The 21,811-nt window shown below is 47.6% G+C and overlaps 7 protein-coding genes across 7 annotated transcripts; 3 read left to right on the top strand and 4 right to left on the bottom strand.

Annotated features, from left to right (window-relative positions):
• Positions 1-418: 418 nt before the first annotated feature.
• On the bottom strand, positions 419-1,252 carry Pdw03_6905 (uncharacterized protein; the record flags this gene model as incomplete). Its single annotated transcript, XM_014678947.1, has 1 exon — positions 419-1,252. One exon carries the CDS (start codon positions 1,250-1,252, stop codon positions 419-421), a length of 834 nt encoding a protein of 277 aa, XP_014534433.1.
• A 3,116-nt stretch (positions 1,253-4,368) lies between these two features.
• On the top strand, positions 4,369-4,848 carry Pdw03_6904 (uncharacterized protein; the record flags this gene model as incomplete). The annotated part of the gene is made up of 1 exon (XM_014678948.1): positions 4,369-4,848. One exon carries the CDS (start codon positions 4,369-4,371, stop codon positions 4,846-4,848), a length of 480 nt encoding a protein of 159 aa, XP_014534434.1.
• A 662-nt stretch (positions 4,849-5,510) lies between these two features.
• Pdw03_6903 (UbiD family decarboxylase) lies at positions 5,511-6,942 on the bottom strand (the record flags this gene model as incomplete). The annotated part of the gene is made up of 6 exons (XM_014678949.1): positions 5,511-5,990; positions 6,055-6,352; positions 6,402-6,463; positions 6,517-6,663; positions 6,728-6,794; positions 6,851-6,942. The coding sequence occupies 6 exons, from the start codon at positions 6,940-6,942 to the stop codon at positions 5,511-5,513; spliced, it is 1,146 nt and encodes a 381-aa protein (XP_014534435.1).
• Positions 6,943-8,098: 1,156 nt separating this feature from the next.
• Pdw03_6902 (Vitamin B6 transporter, putative) lies at positions 8,099-9,758 on the top strand (the record flags this gene model as incomplete). Its single annotated transcript, XM_014678950.1, has 3 exons — positions 8,099-8,503; positions 8,565-8,788; positions 8,855-9,758. 3 exons carry the CDS (start codon positions 8,099-8,101, stop codon positions 9,756-9,758), a joined length of 1,533 nt encoding a protein of 510 aa, XP_014534436.1.
• Positions 9,759-10,615: 857 nt separating this feature from the next.
• Pdw03_6901 (Nucleoside transporter, putative) lies at positions 10,616-12,160 on the bottom strand (the record flags this gene model as incomplete). Its single annotated transcript, XM_014678951.1, has 1 exon — positions 10,616-12,160. One exon carries the CDS (start codon positions 12,158-12,160, stop codon positions 10,616-10,618), a length of 1,545 nt encoding a protein of 514 aa, XP_014534437.1.
• A 1,697-nt stretch (positions 12,161-13,857) lies between these two features.
• On the bottom strand, positions 13,858-15,527 carry Pdw03_6900 (rhamnolipids biosynthesis 3-oxoacyl-acyl-carrier-protein reductase; the record flags this gene model as incomplete). Its single annotated transcript, XM_014678952.1, has 2 exons — positions 13,858-14,460; positions 14,535-15,527. The coding sequence occupies 2 exons, from the start codon at positions 15,525-15,527 to the stop codon at positions 13,858-13,860; spliced, it is 1,596 nt and encodes a 531-aa protein (XP_014534438.1).
• Positions 15,528-19,306: 3,779 nt separating this feature from the next.
• On the top strand, positions 19,307-21,409 carry Pdw03_6899 (uncharacterized protein; the record flags this gene model as incomplete). Its single annotated transcript, XM_066101489.1, has 4 exons — positions 19,307-19,564; positions 19,782-20,569; positions 20,731-21,283; positions 21,356-21,409. 4 exons carry the CDS (start codon positions 19,307-19,309, stop codon positions 21,407-21,409), a joined length of 1,653 nt encoding a protein of 550 aa, XP_065956572.1.
• Between the last annotated feature and the right edge of the window lie 402 nt (positions 21,410-21,811).

Below are 21,811 nucleotides of genomic sequence, written 5' to 3'. Positions count from 1 at the left end.
GAATTTTTCTTAGTAAAGGACTACGAGATGTTCTATGTTGTAGTGTATAGCGGATTTCGAATAGAACCTAGATAGCGATTAAAGCTACAAAACTTGAAGTTAGGAAACCCGTAGTAGTGATACATAATACGAAGGAGCCTTTTAAGCTGATCCAAGTCAAGCATCCTGATAACGCGAGTAAGTACACTCTTAATTCTATTAAGATATGAATCACAGATTTCATATTTTGAGTTGGGATGTAGGGAGTGCAGGACTGTCGCACGCTATAGAAGACAGGTACAGGGCAGTCCAAAAATGAGATCGGAACCATCAATTTCTAGTTCTAAACTTAAGAAATCAAAGGTGCTTGTAGTAAAGTTTAGTGAAGGTGGAAAAGATACACATATGGACACTGATGAAAAGGATGATACGGTCTGAGTTACTTCGGACTCACCGCTTGCTTCTTCTTAGCAGGTTCCTCGGACTCATACTCAGGCTCATCTTCCCTACCTCGCTTGGTTCTAGGAGCAGGAGAGTCAACCGGGGTGGGGGCAGCAGCAGGGGTGGGCATAGGAGCATATGGAAGTGTGGCAGCAGCAGCAGCAAGTATGTCGAGGGAAGCAGTAGGAGAAACTAATGGACTAGGCTCAGCTGAGCTTGCAACTTCTGCAAGTATCTCTAGCGGAGTAGGATGGCGGGCAGCAGTAGCAGGATCAAGTACTTGGGTTGCGGCATCTGTAAGCACTTCTAGGTTAGCAGCAGCGATAACCACCCCTATGGCAATAGCAGCAGAAAGCACGTCCCCAGTTTCCCCTTCGGCAGGCATAGCGTCAGGAGCAGGGGCAGCAGGAGGAGGGGGAGGAGGGGGAGGGGAAGGCGGAGTGGTAGCAGCGCCTAGAGCAGGTACCCTCCAGGCGGCATCGGTGAGTCGGTAAAATCTAAGAATATCGTATAGAATTTCACCAAGAACTTTCTCGGACTCTATCGATTGAATACTTGATGGCAGCTCTCCCATCCTAGCGAGAATCTGTGTTTGGAATTGGTTGCCGGAAGACCTTCTTGAGAACTGGTTTACCCAGGTATGACTTGGATCAGCAAGCCAAGCAATCAGCAATGGATCATAGACACTTCGAATAAGATCGAGGACAGTCTGGCGATCAAGCACGTTCTGTGGATAGTCAAGGTTGTCAAGATGAAGCGGCATCCAGATTCTCCTAGTGTTCACTTCGGATGCCTTTAAATTGGCGTGCAATCTCAAGCTGGTTCGAGGCATATTGGATTTTAACTCAAAATTTTGGTTTGAATGCGATGGTTCGATTGTTGTGTTGTTTGAGTCACTGTTGATTGTCTGAATGGATGTTGTGTATGAATATCGAGGCTAGAAAATGGCTTCGTCGACAGTTAAATACTCGGAAGCTTCTTTGAAACTCGAATCAATGCTGGGATTTATCTATAGGTGCTTTCTTTATCTATTTCTAATACAAACAGATTTGCCAACAATAGAATACTTGACTTAAGCCTTTCACCAAAAATCAAGATCGACCCATTGTTTCTTTCAAATTGGAAACATCAGCATTTTTCATCCATAACAAGCCAACATAAAGAACAAAAAGCAGATGTGACAGACCTCTAATAGCATTGTTTTACGTCCGTCTGAATTCCAGAAATGAATGAACATGCTTTAGACCAACCGCAACACGCAATATAGTTAGAATCTCCCAACATCAAAAATTCGAAGTGATCAAGGCAGGAAACAAAGGATTAACGTCATTCAGAACTTTCCAAAATTTTCAAAAAGGGTTGCTGGCGGCCTTTGATAGTTTAGGTTTAGCATCACGCTGCAAGGTGATCACATAGATTTCTACTCTATCGATCGTGGCCATTTACCTACGTCTCCGTTCTATGATACTAAGGCAACGCTCACTCATTTCCCACTATTCCAGTCTTTTAGGACCATCACATCAAGCGGTAGAGATGATGATAGAGCTATTCATTCTGATTGCCAAGGTCATTGTGCTTGTATAGGCATATACTTCACTCTGCTGTTTACCTTTGTTAGCATCTTTTTTCCCTGGTGCTCTATAAGTAATTGGTCACTCATCATGGTCTCCGGCTTTTTCGGCTACGCTCTTGTCTGCATCGTCACTACAACCTAGATATGCACCATCTTTGTGTACCTGAAGTATGCAGCCTCAGCTCTGGACTTCTTGACCTTTTCACAATTCTTTATCTCTGGTGCTCTGAGCCCAGCATCATTCAAGATGTATGAGAATATCGGCCCCCACTGGTCATTGACAACTGTCCGCATTATCACAACCATCATAGCACCTGTCCCCTTTGTGCTGTATAAGTATAGGCACAGGGTCCGTGCGATTAGCATGAATGCCCAGATCAAATTTTTAAGTCTAATCGCGACAACCGTCTGAATTGCAAAGACATGGAGCATATTCTCTTTTTCTCGCGATGTTCCTCAGCAAACGACGTGCACATTTTGTCAACCCGTCAAGTTCTCAACCAATGTCTTCTAACGATTCGGTGTATACAAAGCATAATTTCTTATGTGAAGTTTTATTAATATTCTTGTTGGAAGCATGTGAATATTCACATGCTACCACATGCTCCTAGTACTTAGTTTCCCATCTTGTAGATAGTTTCTCTCTCCCTTCACGCACAACAGAGATTTTCCAGTTATTTCTACACTTCATAGTAGAAACTGTAATACATCTTTCAATTCTCTCAATGGCCGGGTGTTACTCAATTGGTGAAGTATGAACCTGGATCACCACCAAGCAAGCACTATCTGTGTCAATACAGTGGTACCTGATTCTCCAACATTGTTTTCCCATTGTGGTTCTAGCAGCCATTTATTACTATTTTACCAGGGTCATCTTGTAATCAGAGAGAACTGGATTGGAATAACGACCTGTCATCGACTGTGGGGCTGACATGGATCCACCGAACTTTTGTGCCGATGACGTCATGAAACCTCAAGAGTGGTTTCTGACCTGTCCGATCCGCCAAATGTCTTTCATTTAACACGCTGTGGATTTAAAGACACTCGTGTTCTGTTAATAGAAGGAATGTTTTTGAAGTCGACAATGTGATGCATAATTCGCACGCTCTGCTTAACAACGAGTGGGTTCAGACCACTTTTTCCTAAACTGCAATCAACGGAACTTTTAGTTCAATGTCCATTATCCATCGGGGTCTCAGGGAACTAGGTAAGGATTTCAACCCCTGAGAGCACTCTGCTGTGGAAGCATTGCAATTACGTATCTTCTTCGTGTTGATGTTGACAAAGCGGGAGAAAAAAAAATCCAAAACATTTGGACAGTGGGACCTTAAAACTTGAAGCCCTTGAAGACATATTTGCAGATGCACGGAACAGCACAGTTGGTCACCCCGGATGTACCATTGATGCACTAATAGTGCCCCAGCTTCTGCAGTGGGCTATCCTCTTGACCTCAACGTCTACTGGGGGTGTACCTCGTTATTAAATCTTCTTGACTATCCCTCCGTTATCTTGACAATTCCAAAATTCAAGGTTGACCCCGAGCTAGACCGTGTGAATGACGCCTATAAACTGTCGGAAAGAAATCCTGAGACAGGCTCAATTCTGAATTGTATAAGTCTGCCCAGTCCGATCTCTTCTACCGTCACCGTTTTTCAAGTATTTTCAATGCCAGATGATACAGATTTGTTTGCAAACCTACTGTCAACTATCCAGATCGTGGGGTGCCCTTTCAAGGACGAAGAAGTCGTTCAAGCATCCTTGATAATTAGATACAATGTTCAAGGGTCCCTAATGTAGATTATTCTGGTAATGACATCTCTCAAATCATACCATGAGTAGTAGCAACGCCCCTCTCGATACTTTGGCCTGTTCGCTCAGAGCCATATTAATGGGAAAGCTCAGTAACAGATGCGATGATTATGCTCCCTGGAAGCGCCCCGTCTGTCGTACCGTTCTTGTTTCTACTACATTGCAACCTATATGATGAATCAGTTTTCAAATGGTACAACACCTTGCTGGCATTTTGCCCCAGAGATGTCCTTTCAGTGTCACAGACTCCCCCACTCCATTCAATCGGATTTTACCATTTTACAAACACTGGCCCCCCCAATTGACCGTAACCGCTCTCAGTTACAATCAAACTCTGTATGTGAGATTCGAGCTGATGTCCGATGTGAGCCTTAACTCCGACATCTCCGTGAAGATCCAAATATTCCCGCGGAGTTAACGAAGGATAGAGGTCTATAGATACTTCAATTCGCACCCGCCTCAGCGTGAATTTTTTCGATTTCAACCTTACTTATAACAGTCTTCCAGCTTTCCTTTTAATTCTCACTTCCACAACTGATCTTACTCTCATCTCACCTATTGTGGCCATGACATCCCTCCCCTCCCTCCCCGCAATCCTGACCCCCGCGCTAAGCAGCCGCGACGCCATCGCCGACGCAATCTATCGTTGTGTCCTCGGGCTGGACACCAACGACTCGGCCCTCTTCGATTCTGCCTTCACCTCCACCGCTACATTATCCATCAACGACAAGATCTCCTCGGGCCTTCCCGCCATCCACACCGACTGCTTTGACGTGATTAGCAAGTTGGACACCACACACTATGTCACCAACATCCGTATCAATATCGCCGACAGTGGAGTCAAGGCCGTTGCGACTGCCTCAGTGATCGCGCAACACTACGGCAGTGGGAAGGGGCTTCAGCCTAACCAGCCGCGTCTGCTGGCTGGGGCGTTGTACTATGTCGATTTGGTGAAGGATGATAGTAGTGAACTGTGGAAGATTGAGACCTTTAAGATGACGAGGTCTTGGGCGGAGGGTGATTGGGGTGTGATGAGCGCAAATTGAAAGATCGAGGTGGAGGAAGCGGAGAAAGCTTTGTATTTAAGATGATTATTGCCGATAAAATTTTATCCCACCGGATGATTAGAAGTCGACCATCAGTGTTTTCAGGGCAAATGTGGAAGTAGCCCCGAAGAACAACTTGAGGAAAGGCAATTCGTCTACCTTATCAAGTCAGAATTCTGTCAAGATAGACACCGCCAATCCTCATAGAGCTAATACTTTTCAAGTCGAATTTCAACCAAATACTGTATATTTCCTACCAAACAAGTCACTAATTGGTGTAGATAGTATATGCAATATACCCTAGCCAAAGTTAGTGTGTTGTTGACCGATCAATGTTGACAGAATTCGGACTAAGTAGGGTACACGCTTCGGACGGGAAAATTTTTGCCCCAATGGTCAATTATCTCTCGACGTTGTCTTCTATAGTGTAAGGGCACCTTGCTGTGTTTTTTTCCCGCGTATTTGTTTTCCCGCGGGTTCGGCGAGATTGAACTCATAACCTAGTTTGGGTTGTATGTGTCGAGAGGCCTAGGCCAAGTCACTGGGGCTCCAAAAAAATTCCAGATATAAATCCTAGTTCGAGCCAGTTTTGCAGAAACGGCATTGGCCATTTTTAAGGCCACCAAACCTCCAGAATAATGCACACTATTCAAAGATGTTGTCTAGCTCTTCTGGATAGTAATCTCGGTCGTCTTCCAGATATGGCCTTCCTGCTCCCCGGCAGAGCCGTTTTCATGTGTTGGTCCGCTCCAATCTGAGGCTGACGGTGCACTGTCGTCAATTGACTCGGCTGATGTATATAGAGCCTTATTCCTTTCATCCATCTCAATTATAGCCTCTTCGCTTCCGCTGTGATGTTCCATGTCATACATTCTACTGAGTGCATGAGATGATGGAGTTTCGGTACCGGTCCGGGCCCGACTGGCAGATATTCCAGGCGCACTTGAATTATACCCGGGCGTGGATTTTGTGGGGCTGGAGGTTGACTTTAGGAAGGTGATGGTCGAGCGGGCCAAGGACCACACGGAGGGGGCATTGGTTACCCAGACGCCGATGGAAGCTTCACGCAGGTACCAGAATTGGTAGCTCGTGTTGAAAATGCTGCGGAAGGTGAAAATTTTGGAAATAATAGCGCAGAGAATCTGCTGTCAATTAGCACCGTCGGATGGGTCGTTGGTTGGGATGAGAATATATAAAACAACTTACTACCACAATGCCCATTGAAAAAACCACCACGATTGGAAGCTTAGTCCGCCATGGCATACGTGCTCGGAACAGAAGGGGTAGAACCACCAAGAGAATCGTGACATCCGAGCTGATGTTGAAGACTGCCTGTACAATCTCGAAGTTGAGGTAAGTAGCGCATTGGCGCTGAGGCGGCGGCAAGGTCCAGTATCCGGATACAGGGTGGCAGTTCAAAAACAAGGTCAACTCGGTGGCCAGCCATCCAAGGGCGGTATATACAGCGCATAACTTGACCCATTGATGTTGCTTGAGGTTAGATCTACCGTGAATCAGTTTTTGAGGGTCCGAATGGCTTGATTTTCACTCACGTAATTCGAAAATATACCAACAGCATGCAGGCCTTCAGACAATAGACGGTACACACTTGACACTGGGAAAAGCGAGTTAGAAGTCGTCATTTGTAGCCCGTCCAGGCCGACTCACATTTTCCGACGCAAATTCAATTTTCGAGCCCAAGACCCGTTGTTGGATGTCATAGGCAGTGAAAGTCTCGAATTGACCTGGTTCGTACAAGGTGCTCCCGTAATTGGTGATCTCGATATTCGTGACTACAAACGCAGTGTAGAAGATCTACATGAGACAGTTAGCCCTCATACGGTCAAAAGGGGTAAACTTGGAGACTGCCAGTCCGTACAATGGCCAAAAACATCATATAATCCTCAACCTGAAAGTGGAACTTCATACGCTTGTACCGAGCATAACTACGGTCGAGTCAGCGGTAAAAATAGCAGCAATTGAGCCCGAAAAAAGCACTGACAGTCGCAAAATGAAGAATAATATGCCCACGCCGTACATGATCCATGACTCGACGATCAAGTCATGTGTTGAACCACCACCTTGACTCGACATGTTGTGTGCGTATGAGGCGTGGTGATCCTCCGTGAATGAGCTACATGGGAGTCTTAAGGTGTACAGCAGGCCTTTTTAGGCCTGTAGAATCAGGGGGTAGCATGAAACTCATCTCTCATCGTGACTGTTAGGATTATGATATGTCAAACCAAGAAATTGCCCCTCCTGGCCAGAATTATGAATCTTGACTATTTGTGTGGGCTAGTGGTAAAACGGCTGTACTTTTGCTCACAATATATCTTGTCTGGTGATTGTGACCCACTGAGTAATAACGGGCAATGGCCGCATGTTGACCGGGGGCCGACACAATCAAATCCACCAATGAGGAGGATTGGGAGTAACGCTGTCGACGAACAAGTTGTGAGATCACGTTCCATTTCTGTTGTAAAATTACCGATGATTCTGAGTGGCAAGATTCCCGCCTGGGATTATCAGCTTTGGCCTTCCAACTTGAGTAGTGGGCGTCTTTGGAGTACGGTCTCTCGCCCTGTAGATTGATTTTGTGACTCTCCGATGAGGCCCGAGCGGGGGTGGGGAGAACAGTGGGGCTGGCGAATCAAATGTAAGGGCATTCCGGCTGGACCGCTGTCAAGAGACATCAAATTGGGCTTCATGGCTTGGACTTCAATGCGTAAATTAACTGTGGACAACGTCTGGCCATTTGTGAACTAGCACAAAGCCTAGTGGCGCTGCCAAGCTTGATCTTATGGTGGGGGCCAAGCCCCGGAACGGGCGGGACTAGCCGGAAAGTACCTGCCAATTTTTTTTTTTTTTGGCATTTTTTGCATTTTTTTTTGCAAGGTACCCTGGTTATACATCAGACCACTTCTTCACGGTAGAAATACCGAATTTCTACTAGTGCCCCTCCTACTAGTGCTCGCAGCCCACGTGTAGTGGCGGGAATAGTAGGGTAAATGTACCAATGATATGCCACTCTACAAGCGCAACATCAGTGACGGAGTACCCCCCCTCCACACCCCTCCACACCTTCTCCGGCTATCGTTACATCCGGCTCAGAAAATCACTTATTTATTTGCGTGGGCGTCAAAATGAATCAAGTATTAGTAGAACGCTCTGTCTGCGCTTCTAAAGGCCCCATTCGAGTTCTCCCAAGCTCTTGGTCTGCACACTGATATCCGCTTTTCTTCAAAGCATCATGGAGCGAACTATGGGAGATGAAGAGAAGAATTTTCGCCCTGATATGGTACTTGAATCACCATCATCGGGGCCAAGCTTTCCATTGCCTCCGCCGAAAAACACCTTTGAGCGGTTCAACGCCCGTCTGAGCCAGCTCGATTTCTTCGAGTCGCGCGGTATCGAGCGTGTTCCGCTCGATGAGCGCAAGCCCAGAGTAACCTCGGCAGACTATATGCAGATGGCGCTGATGTGGTTCAGTGTTAACATCACGGCAAACAACATTGCCGTGGGGATGCTGGGTCCGTCAAGCTATGCGCTGAGCTTTGTCGATTCGGCCCTTTGCGGCACCTTCGGCGCTCTACTGGGCGCCGCGGGTGTTGCCTACATGGGCACGTTTGGCCCAATCAGCGGGAACAGAACCATGGTATGATTATGATCTAATCGCGCACATGTCAACCGGCATACCGATGAACTGACGCAATCAGGTCGTGGCTCGGTATTTTATGGGATACTACCCTAGCAAGATATGCGCCCTATTGAACATTGTTATCATGCTGGGGTACGGCATGGTTGACAGCATCGTGGGTGGACAAGTCCTCTCCGCTGTAGCTGGAAACCACATGACCGTATCTGTAGGCGTGGTTATCGTCGTGATCATCACTTGGGTCGTGGTCCTGTTTGGCATGCGGCTATTCCATGCCTATGAGCGGTACGAATTTCCCCTTCATCAGTCCCTGATCTAGCCCGACCGAGATACTAATCGAACCGTGGATAGATGGGCCTGGGTCCCTCAGCTCGTGGCCGCCTTTGTCCTTGTTGGTAGCGCTGGCCCCAAGTTTGACACCTCAATCGTGTCTACGGGTTCGACGCAAACAATCGCCGGCAACCGCCTCTCCTTCTTCTCGCTCTGCCTATCCTCGTCTGTTGCCTGGGCTCCCGCCGGTGCGGACTTCTATGTCTACTTTCCCCCTAACACGGACAAGTCGAAAACCTTCATCATGACCTTCCTCGGTGTCGGTCTATCTTTGACTTTTGCCAACTTGCTCGGTGTCGGTCTCGGCTCAGGCGTAGCAACTAATCCCGACTGGGAGGCGGCCAATAACGTCTCCTCTGGTGCTTTGATCCTAGCCGGGTACAACGGACTCGGCGGCTTTGGCAAGTTCCTGGGCGTTCTAGTATCCCTGGGTCAGGTCGCCAACAATGTCGCGGGAACTTACTCCGCCTCCCTGGGCTTCCAGATGCTGGGCCGCTACCCAGCCAAGCTTCCCCGGTGGTTCTGGACCTGCGTCGGCGTCATCATCTACCTTGTCTGCGCGTTGGTGGGTCGGAACCACCTATCGGAAATTTTCCAGAATTGGCTCTCTCTGATGGGATACTGGGTTTGCATCTACCTTGTGATTGCTCTGGAAGAACATTTAATCTTCCGCCCATCGAGAGGCTTCAAATGGGGGGATTGGGCCGATCGCTCCAAATTACCTATTGGTCTCGCAGCATTGGCAGCCTTCTTGATCGGCTGGGCTGGGTCCATTGTTTCTATGAATGAGGTATACTACGCCGGGCCAATAGCCAAGATGGTTGGCGACAGTGGCTCGGATCTCGGTATCTGGGTTGGGTCATCGTGGGCTATGCTGACATATCCGGGACTGCGATGGTTGGAGCTAAAAAAGTTCAATCGTTAATCTCTTGAATTTGCTGGACTTTTTGGAAATTTATAATTTTAATAGAATCGAGTGCCCTAGATCACTACGACCATCACTAATATCTCAATTCAGCAATTACATTCAGCTTGAGAAGACCGCAGCGATGTATTTCCTTCCTCCGTAAAACCATGGAAAAAATTGTACAAGCTTGAGCAGAGAGGAATCCCTACTTGGTTTAGACTTCACTGCCGAAGTATACTGCTCTAGTTAGGCATGGCAAAGTTGTACATGCGTCCTTGTGCCGGTGCAGTCATGAACTAAACATTCTGTAGAGCTAGAGGATTGCATGGTTGGATCAGGAGTGATGTAGGGCCACAGGATTGGGAAGGGCCGCACCCCTCCCGACGTGCCATCTCACGTTTTCTTCCTTGACCAAAGTACGGGATTGGCGTGTGAAATATGCACGGAGTGCTCCTTCCGTGCTCCACGTCGCATTTGGCTTCATAGGGAGTGGGGTTCGCAAGTCTCCGGTACCCCATATAGTGATCGATCATCTGTTTTATGCATGGGTGGGGGATGATAGAAAGATGAAATGGAGCAGGAGTTAGAGTGCAATATCTATAGCGCTTGGTCCCTTTGGTGAAAAAGGGTTGGCTGATTCTGCTTGCAGTTGGTGTTTGTAGTCAAGTGTCCAGAGTTATTTTCGACGAAATCGAGATAGGTGGCGATTGAAGGAAAGACAAAAGACGAACTTTTTTGGATTCTCAGTACTCAAGATGTATATATAATTAAAGTTGTGTGGTCGATGCAACTAACCACAAAGTGCAGGAGACATGAAACATTAGGAAGGGTAGTATGGACACAAGCGAACGAACTTCCGGTTCGACAGACACAATTTATCGACCGAAGTACTTGAGTTCCAAGTATCTTGCGGGTAGATACGTCACAGCGGTCACAACGAATGTGAACTCGTTCGCAACATCTGCACCGGTATCTCCAATCTTCGCAGCAAGTGGACCGATATACCAGGTCTCATCCATGCCCATGCACCACGCCACAATCCCAAGAGCAAACGCCACACTTGCGCCAATTCCCAACGGAAGCCTGGCCGGGTCGTTCCACCCTTCGAGATCGTAGTTATCAAAGTTGCCTTTGCGGAAGACATAATGCTCCTGGAACACGATAACGGCATAACTTGTGCACCAGTATCCCAGCAGACTCAAGAAGTCTTGAAGGTATTCGTTCAGCTTTTGCCGGCCACCAATTGACAAGCCAAGGATACAGGTGAAGCAGAACAATGTCCAGAGAGACCGAGGAATTCGAGCGAAGGGCCGGGCAAGTTGCTGGAAGGAGATGGCGGAACTATAAATGCTAATGACATTGACGTTGATGCCGGACAAGACGAGGAGTGTAAGGAGGAACTTGGCGAATCCGCGAGGGTGAAGCATCTCTTGAATGAGATAGCCAATCCCTTTGTCGTAAGCGGCGGACCATTCGGGCTTAGTGTTTAACGCGGACGCGACCATGCAGCCAGCGACCAAGCCGATCGAAGTGGGAATCGAGATACCAAAGGTTGTCATGAGGAAAACCTTCAACCGACTCGTTTTGGCCGGATAGTGGACATAGTAGTCGCTAGCCATTGTGCACCACGAGGCACTGGATCCGTAAACAATGGCCATAAGACTGAGAACGGCCCCTGCCAAAGAGGAACCGGTCACGGTAGCCGGGGCCGAATTGTTTGCATATTGACCGGTCTCGCCGTAGATGATCAGGAAAATGACCAAAAAGACCATCCAGGCCCATCTCTCGTAAACCAAAATGGCTTTCAATCCGACACACGAAATCAACAGGGCCACGACAGCCAAGATCACAATCCCAAGAATCAAAGAGACGTGGCCATCGGAGACTGCCGTCAATGCAAGACCTCCAGTGATACATGCGACAGCAGCCCATCCCAATTGTTGGATACCGTTCAGCAAGGCAACCAGCTTATTAGGCCACCAACCAAAGCTGTACCGACTGACACTGATTTGACGTAAGCCAGTCACAGCGCCAAAGGTCGCACAGAAGCCACTCATCGATGCAGCCAACATGGAAGTGAAGATCGAAATGAGCATCGATTGTTTCATCGTCAGGCCAAATTCCCAGCCGAGGAAGCCAGTCGCAAAGCAGGACGTGTTCATCGTGCTACTCGCCCACAGGGCCGCCATTGATATCTCCTCCACCCAATGGACCTCTCTTTTATCTTCAGCACGCTTGCGCTCGATGGCGTCAGACTCTATCCCGAGTTTTTTATCAAGCCTGGCTTCTAGGGCGCGAATCCTAGCGAGGAAACCGGTCTCGTGAGTGGGCGCATCGTCCACTGAAATCACCTCCGGTGACCTGTGCTTTTCAGTGGGCTGCTGGCCAGTTGCAAGGCCTTTCTCCGGATCATAGGCCATGATGCCTAGTGGATTGAGTAGCAGCGATGTAAAAATAAGGTAGAAAATTTGGGAGAGCACTCGGGGAATCGTTGAATTTTTAAGGCTGTGGGAGTGGAGAAAAAGATAAGGCTTGTGTGAGAATCTTTCCCGGTTCCACCAATTTAGGAGTTATCGGAATCATTGCATTGGGCCCATGCAACTGCCTAGTTTGAATCATGGGTTCCTTTCAGCTAGTCTATCCTACCAACACACGCCACACGGGCCTCTTAGTGATGGGGTGGTCACCGGTTATCTACGGACTCCGCTTATCGAAAATGGAACGAGAATTAGGTGTACAATCCGCAAGGTGAATCTGGTTTACCATCCATCTGATTGGTTCTATCGAATAGATATATCTAGGGATTATCACTTCAAGCTAATTTAGATCCTTTTTGATTTTGGTTAGTCGGAAGTCCCCGACAGTTCATGTCCGTCTGATAGAGAGAGCTCCGTGGTCATGGAAGACTAGTGCGACACAGATTTTCGCCTGTCGATGTGTGTGCCCCCTCTGAACAGATAAGCCTTTACCCAGATCCTTGGCTCGGCTATGCTTATCTGTAAACCCACGTGATACGACACGTGCATTCATGTGCTCCTGAAAGCTTTTTGCAGGGTTTGCATACTCTTGCCGTCTGAGGCAGAAATGATCTGGTCCAGCCGCCAGCGATTGGTGCTCACTCCCTGGATGGGTACCGCTAGGGCTTCGTGAAGACACACAAAAGGAGAGTTCAAATTGAAGGAAGCAAAAGCTTGGCCATCAGATAAGAGATTGTCCATGAACGACGTTCAGCACGGTGACAGATAACCATGTTGTAGGTGGACAACAAGGTGTGGCATGATCAGTGAAAATCCACAACTCCTAATCGACTAAAATGGACTCGAACAGAGACTTCACTAGTCAATCTGACTAATCGCAACATGTTCCGTTGGTGGTCCGTAGATTTCCCGGGGGTTTCAACCATGTGTTGCTACATAACCAGTAGTCATTTGACGTATGATGCGAACCATCAGCCAGAAGTAGGACGGCAAATTTCAGAATGCGGTGAAACTTACGACCGGTCATCGAACAACAATGCATCAGCTCGTCAATGAACCCTTGAGGGCTCCACAAACCGAATTAGCGCAATTTGTCTATTTAGGAAGTCCACAAGCCAGGCTCTTAGAACAGGCTTTCGTCTACGATACTACTACTGCTTCTACTGCTGTATCTTCTGTAGAAATTCAAGATGGCTTCCCAGATGGCCAAGAAAAGCGTTGAGCACATCGCGACAAACGAGGATGTTTCGCCAACACATAAGAGATAAATCGATGTAGGCGTGTGTGCCACCCCCAGCCCTAAAAGCATATAATCATCACCTCACTCCTTTGACTCATACCCTCGCTATCCTTAATCGGGCTCCAGGATTTCAAGTTCAGGCGGCCGGACGTATCACTGGCAGCTTACGTCAAAGAAGAACTAATTTGATATGCCCACTTCCCGGCCAGATTGCGTTGGCATCGTACATCAATCCGGCCCCAAACCCGCCCGTCTAGGCCAGCTCAATAGATAAATATGGTGATGAGCTGCACATCATCAATGCCAATGTCGTGAATGGAAGGAAGTTGGTACGTAGATCACGAAGGATGTGCCTTAAATCATCCATTCGGTTCGTGCATTAACTTGTATCTGCATATTTCTATAACAACATAAAAGTGGCTGTCAAAATTGCTGCGACCAGTGCCATTAGGCCCTGTGCACCAGCCGAGTCCTTAGTTACAAGTCCGCTAGCAGCTCCGGTGTGGTTAGCTGACCCATTGACTGAAGTAGGAGTAGCCCCTAGTCCCAATGGCAGTCCCTGGTATCCGAAGGTCAGGTTCTGCGGAATCGACTGGTTGTAGCACTGTCCATTTGCGATGTCCAAGTTGGTCAGGTCAGCCGAGTTCAGGAAAAACATGTACTTTGACTGTTTTATGCCCTTGAATCCGGACGTGTCGTATGGTAATTTGTCACCTGGATCGGTTGCGGAGGTATTGCGGAGGAAGATGCACTGGACTTGATTGGGGAAGTCGGTGGCCAGTTTTGGGTAGTCGCGCATGACGTCGCTGTTGCTGGTGTCTGCCACCAGGACAAACTTCCGCTTTGGGAATGTTTCGAATATCTTTTGCAATAAGAACATGCGGATCGACAGAGTAGCAGAGACGTCGCTAAAGTTGAGAGGGCGGGTGTCGAAGGATCCGCCTGGGTAGTTCGTGTAGATGAACTCCATATAGTTTCTGGTAACTTGCTCGGGGGTGGTGGTCTGAAGGACCTGTTAGTCTGTTGCACAAGACATGAAGACTGGGGAGGGGGGGGAGGGGAGGAAAGGGTTCTTACAAGGTAGTGGAAATGCGTATCGGGTAGGCTAGTGGACCAGTTGCGGTAAATCTCTGGCATCTTCTCCCAAGCTGTAAATGGACGAGCGAAAGAATTGAGTAATCCTTGCTCTGGTTGGTAGATCTTGGTGACACGCAAAATGTCATCAATGTCAGAAATGATGGTGAGCCCTGTTGGGGGCACAAGATACGCCGTAGAATTTCCGATACTTGCGCCCTCGACATGAGTGTCTAGTCTCTGGATTGCGGAGGTTTCATTTCCCGCCGTAAGGCCATTACTTTCAATCAACACAAAGGTGTCAAAATCCCCTTCGACAGTTGTGTTGTATGGCAGAGTGATATCTTGCGTACCGCCTGTTGTGTTGGATGATCCACCGCCGCCTGGCTGTCCACTGGATCCTTGACTCGCTGCAGGCTTGAGGTGGATCTTATTCACGGCAACCTTTGGCTGCTGTACAACAAATATCTCGGCAGTGAGATTACGTGCCTGAGTTTGCTGGGATTTGGGAAGGTCCGAGATGCTAGTGTTGACGAGGAAGATATCGGCCAGATCGTTCAACTTTGAGACAGACGTGTTGGGTTGCTTGTAGACATTTCCATGAAAGCGAACGTTCCAGCCGGAGCTGGTCCAGTTGGCATATGGGTCGATGTTCAACACATTGGTTGGTAATGCTTTCAATTTGGAGCTGTCCAATCCGAGGGAGCTCACAACTGCGTCTCCAGTCGGGAAACCCTGGAAGAAGTTGGGCACTCCAGATGCGACCCACGAAGGAAGGCCAGACCCAAGGCCCGAAAGAACATTGCCCACATCCGATTCAACGTCGCTCAAGATGTTGCGGCCAACGATGGGAGAGGGATTATGCTCGACGGGGGAAGGTGTAATGAAAGGGTCGGGCGGGCTAACATTGCCGACGAAAGCAGTTGGAGCCGGGGAAGTAGAAGCAATTGCGACAAGTGAGGCCTGTACAAGGGCATATACAGGAATGTATCTCATAGTTTCCCAGTAGGTCCCAAATCATAGGACAGTTCTAGCTCTGAACAAAACGCTCGCAAAGTAACAATACCAGTTGGTAGGGAAATTTAGTACAACTGGGAGTTTATAAGATTTTAGTTGACAAGTTTTGACACTATGACGTTCGATCTATTTAAAAAAAAACTAAACAAGGTCCTGTAAGATCCCAAAGTGAAAAGGGAAATAAACAAGAAATATCGATCTACGTCATTGTAAGATTGACGATCGGGTGGGTCAGTCACCACGAAAATATTTGCGTGCCCGACCGTTGCAATTTGTGCGGAGTTTATGGGTTTGAGGTGTGGGGGGGGGGGGGGGGGGGGCTGGCGGCAAGGGGAAGGCGGTTTGTAGTTCAAGTGGAATGCCATCACCCCCTTCGAGACCTTCGACGACCAGTTCCTTCTCGGTTACGTCTTTGTTACAGCTGCTCACTCCCTGCACCTAGGTATTCGACCATGTCTGCTGATCTCGCTCCTGAACCGGGCTATATACCTGTGTCGCCAATCTATGTACTCGAAGCTGTTAGGGCAAAGGCGAAAGAGATCCTGACAGCCTTCTTTGATAACGTCAAACAGTGATGCATTCCGCAGATGAAGACACCAGGAGAGTGATTATGCAAGAGATTCAAAGCAGCAGCACGTCACACGCATCTTTGTGATATGTTTGCTCTTCCGGCAAAAGTTGACTACACATTGGAATGAGATGTTCGGCTATCAACAACGTTTTTGGTAGTTATGTCTCTCCACTCATCCTCTTCTTTCTTTGCCCTGTCTCTTCATTGCCTCCTACGATTGTGCGAGAGTTGGGCCGATGTTACATGGTTGGTGATCCAATTGCTAATGGATGCGCTTCTCGCCAAATGCCATCATGAACATGTCTACAGATTTTGAACACCTAAAAGACCTGTGCATAAATCGGAGAACAGACATACAGTTGGCTTCGTATAACTATAGCCAGTGAGATCCTCAAGCTCTTAGTCCTATTGTTTCTAGGCCTCTGTGCTCTCTGCCCATATCAAAGATGGTTAACGACCCCATATTCTTTCTTCGCCCTGTCTCTGCTGCAGGCATGAGTAAGATGTAGTCAAAAAAAGTCTCAGCCCTAAACATGCCCTTGCATTACGTTAGCACTGGACCACCACCAGTCTTTCGGCGATTGTCAGATTGGGTTCGAACGCACCGCTATTCAACACCGGTATAGAATTGACTCGATCGATCGGAGCCCTTTTTTGCATGACACTCGGCTCGCTAACCCTTAGTGCTCATTACGAAACTCATCCACCATCCGCCCGGCTTCTCGATGTCCACCGCTTTATTGCGATCATACTGACCCTAAGCAGCGTGGGTGAGTATATTAAGAGGGTCCTTCTGGCATGGAGAAACTGAATGTAGCCGATTTTCTTTTATCCTGGCCCCTCGCGCTAACCTAGCTGTAGGTCGTTCCTTAGGCCTTATTCAAAGCGGACTAGATTTGCTGAGCGAAGCGGAAGCAAATCATTACCCGTACGCGTATCCATCCCCCCGGTGGTCGCTCACGGGTGGCTGGAATAGAGATGGTCAACTCTTTCATCGTTATTATTAGATCTCCAATTCTGAACTTCGGGTTTGGGGATCACTTTAGCCATTAGGGGTTAAATTCTCCTAGGTATACCGAGAATAGGTATAGAAATAATCAAGTGGTAAACATTGATCCTTTACGAGTATACTTGTTGGAAGGTCACGTGACCACCACTGTTTGCTCCCAGTACTTAGTCTCAGTCATAGCATGTAGATAGTTTCTCTCTCTCTCAACGCATCAAGAGATTTCCAGTTACATCTACATTCATCGTAGATCTCTAGTATCTCTAACAGGTTATGAGCCTCGCGCTTTCGAGTCCTCTAGATACAACAGTCTACCCTATAAAGATTCACCACCTCCACAGTGGCGGTGTAGAGATCTGCAAAATTTAGTCCTAGTGAAATTTAGCACTCTGTATTCACCATGTATTGCTTTGCTCTTGAATTCTTCCTTCTTCAACTACCCTCTCTACCATACAATTCAATTCAATTCACTATGGAATACCCTGAGCTCCCTATTGAAGAGGTCCCTCGTACCCCAAGCCCCCCACCCGAACCACCGGATTCCGATACCGAGTCCTTTACCGCCGATACCACCAATTCCGCTGCTTCTGCCATGCCTTGTGAGCCCTTTCCGATGGGTAATCTTGACAGGAAATTACAACGTTGGAACTGGCTAGAGCGAGATACTGCTATCCAAGTGCTTACTTTGGATAGTATTGACTGGTCGAAACAAAGAATTGCAGATTATCTTGGTATCACCCGGAACCAAGTACGCTGGGCGATTGCACGAGGTACTCCTACGCCTCGTAAGCCCCCGGGTCGAGTCCCAAAATTGATAAGGAGTGAAGTGGATGATATTATTACTTTTATCACTACAAATGAGATCAATCGCCGGCTTTCGTACGAGAAGTTAATTAATATTCCATCTCTTAATATCTCTGTTGATACACTTCGACGAACCTTGGCTAGTAGGGGATATAACCGGCGTGTTGCGCTTGGTCGACCTGATATAAAGGAGAAGAATCTCCTTGAACGCCTCACTTGGGCACGAGCTCACGTTAACTGGACTCGTGATGATTGGTGTCGAATAATCTGGACTGATGAGACCTGGGTAACCCCTGGATACCACCGCAAGGTACGAGTGACTCGGCGAGCTGATGAAGAAAGGCACCCTGACTGCCTTCGACCTCGACGCCGGAAATGTGGAGGATGGATGTTTTGGGCTTCGTTTTTAGGCCTTGAAAAAGGCCCGTCCCTCTTTTGGGAGAAGGAATGGGGCTGGATTGATGCCGAAGGCTATGTCTCGCACATTGCTCCTTTAATGGAGGTGTTTTTTCGCCTTCGAAAGGATCGAAACCCAATTGTTATGCAAGATAATGCGCCTGGGCATTCTGCTAAAGAAACAATTGAATACTTTGAGGAGCTTGGTGTTTGTATAATGGCGTGGCCTGCATTTTCACCGGATTTGAACCCTATTGAATCTGTATGGAATTGGATGAAGGATTGGATAGAGGAGAAGTATGGAGATCAATATATGACGCCTACTACACTCCGAGGGGTTGTTCGTGATGCTGGGGATGCTGTACCGGAGGATTTCTTGAATGGACTGATTGAGAGTATGCCTGCTCGGTGCCAGGCGGTTATTGATGCTCAGGGGGGTGCTGCTAAGTACTAAGTGTTGTATGTAGTAGTGGCATTGTATATGAGAAATTGTTGTATGTTGTGTGTGAGAGAAATGGAGAGTTGAAAGGTTGAGAACTCTGTTTTTTAAAAGAATACTGTAGTATCAATTTGTAAAATACCATATTAAATACTATGCTAATTTATACGCTAGTACGCCACTGTGGAGGTGGTGAATCTTTATAGGGTAGACTGTTGTAACTGTACAGACTCGAAACCCTGGTTTTCCTCCCATTGGTGTACTGCGTCGCACCACCCCACTGTGGAACCTCTGTGGTCTCGTTTTGACCCCACAAACCAGAGTTTTCATCACCCTATTGGACGAGATTAACACCTCGCCTACCCCTTGGGATCTTCATCCATTGTAGGTGGATCCTACCTCGTCGCCGTCAAATCACGTCGCCGACAACCCTCGACAACCCGAAAATCGGACCGTCGAACCCCACATTCCACTCGCTACCCGCTGTAGCGAGCCAATCACATACCTCTCTTGACGAGCACATCGGTACGGAAGAAGACGTCATGCAGGCCTCATACAATATTGAGGACTTTACCATCAACAGCCATGAGATTGACATCTCATCTGCCGTCCCAAAATTGAAGGGACAATCCAACTTCAGAGACTGGGAAACCGCTCTCTACATAGCTCTTGCAGCTAACAACCGTTACTACACATACATGATTTCTAATGGGATCCCAATCCCAAAGATCCCGAGTATCAGGACTCCAGTCCTGAAGCTGTTCGCAATCTTCTTATTGAAGAAGCTCAGGATCTTGCAGGTGATCATACTACAACAGTTGTCATCTCTGTTGCTGAAATTCGTGATCGTGTGAAGCAAGTCATCGAGTCAAACATTGTACTCCGAAAAGAGTATAACTTGAAATGTACAACTGGGATCTGTGCAATTCGAGAGCGAATCTCTTACTAAGAGGCACTCTCTCTCCAGAGCCTTTTTCTCATATCGCTCAAAACACTGATGTACGGGACTCATTTAAGAAACTGCGTGCGACGTACGCTGTTACATCCCATCAACATTCATTCGCCCGCTATACCAAGTGGACTGATCTTCGCTTTAAGAATGGAACTGCTAGTGAGTTTGTACGCAAGTTCCAGGAAACTCTTCGTGATCTCACATCTATTGATGGCAAGATAAACTCGGTATATGTACTATGCCAGTTCAAGAAAGCCATTAATGAAAACCCCAAGTGTTATGCCTTTCTCCAGAACCTTAGGGTTGATGAGAAGGATGTCAATCTCATGGACCAAGTCTACGCCGAATTCCTCGAGGTAGACATCCATAACCGGTCTATGAATTCTTCCTACAATGCAAACTCGACTACTGTTCAAACCTCGTCATCGTCGCACAATGACAAGAAGAAAGACACGAAGAAAGGAGGCAATGACAAGCAATCCAATTCGAATAACTCATCGAATAATAATAACAACAAGGACAAACCCTCGAAGAAGAAGACCGACTTCGTCAAAGAAGAGAACGTCATCCTTTGCAGACATCATGGGACTCTTGGAAATCATTACTCCAACAAGTGTCCCTTGCTAAAGAATTCGGCAAACGCCACGACCATTCAACAACCTCAGCAGCAACCTCTTTTTCAACAGGTTGCAGTCCCTCAACCAGGCCAAATCATAGGCCAGGTTGACAACCAAGGTCGGATCCTTTCTCTACCGCAACAACAGCCTCGCCAGGGAGCGAATGCAATCTTTGCGCCAGCATCCTACCCCACCGTACCGCAAAAAGGCCCTCCATCGGGGGATCCCTTAGCGCGGTATAACAATCTCTTTACGAATGTGCTCTTTGCGGTATCCAGGCAAATGCAGTTCATGGTTCCCATATTGTGTCGAAGGAAGGCCTATTGGCTAACGACAACAATGATGTTACCCGCTGGATGATCGATTCCGGTACTAGCACACATATGACTCCCCACAGATCTGTCTTTGTCAACTTTAGACGGTGTGTATTGCCTGTTTCGACAGCCACTGGGGATGTCTTCTACACTGAGGGATATGGAGATGTAATCCTACACCTGCTGGATCAAGATTCATCAGGAAAAATGGCCCCTCTCACTCTCCAGAAAGTGTGGCTTGCGCCAGATCTTCGCTCCAGCTTGATCTCTATGTCTGCTCTCGACAAGGCAGACATTGGCACATGGACAAAGAATGGCATGATGACATTCAAACATCAAGATTTCTATGGCCCAGAGTCTACCATTGGTTTTGCTACCTGTGAAGGAGAACATTACTGGTTGAACTGCGCTGGCATTGACAAGATTGATCATATGATTGACTGTAATCTTGTTACTGGCTCTCCAAACTCTGTCTTTGCTACACAGAGAGAGATCATACCTATCTCCATCGATCTGGCACATCGTCGAGCTTGTCACGCCGGCGAGGAGCGTGTACGAAAGATGGAGATATTTGCTGACGGCGTCAAGCTAAAGAAAGGCGCCGGCGTCACCTTTCCTTGTGTCCTTGCATTAAGGGTAAGGGCCACGCATTACCTTTTGGCAAAGAACGATCTATTAGATCAAAGCCTGGCGAGTTCATTCATCTAGACGTCTGGGGACCGATCTCTATCGCGTCTCACGGAGGTGAGCATTATTTCGTGACGTTTACGGATGATGCAACCCGATTTACATGGCTGTTTCTACTAAAATCACGATCTCAAGTCACCGAGGTCTACATACAATTGGAGACCTATTTGAAGACTCAGTTTAACTACGTCATCAAGAAGGTCACGGCGATGATGCTCCAGAGCATAAACCACTTGCTGCTTACCTTGCTAGCAAGGGAACGGTATGGGATCCAACTCCTCCCTACACCAAGCAACTGAATGGTGTCGCCGAGATCAAAAATCGTCATCTTGTTGAGCCGTTAGTCGCTGTTATGGCCGAGTATCAGCTTCCAAAATATCTTTGGGGACTTCTTCTTGGTGGAATCAATTACACCATGAATCGCCTCTACGCGTCGAAGATTGGCATGTCCTTACGAAGCCTTGTTCGGCAAGAAGC

The sequence above is a fragment of the Penicillium digitatum genome, chromosome 2 (genome assembly GCF_016767815.1).
Source record: "Penicillium digitatum chromosome 2, complete sequence".
In the NCBI taxonomy this organism is placed as follows: Eukaryota; Fungi; Ascomycota; class Eurotiomycetes; order Eurotiales; family Aspergillaceae; genus Penicillium; species Penicillium digitatum.
The sequence above is the reverse complement of the archived record's forward strand: the minus strand, read 5'-3'. Positions and strand labels throughout refer to the sequence as shown.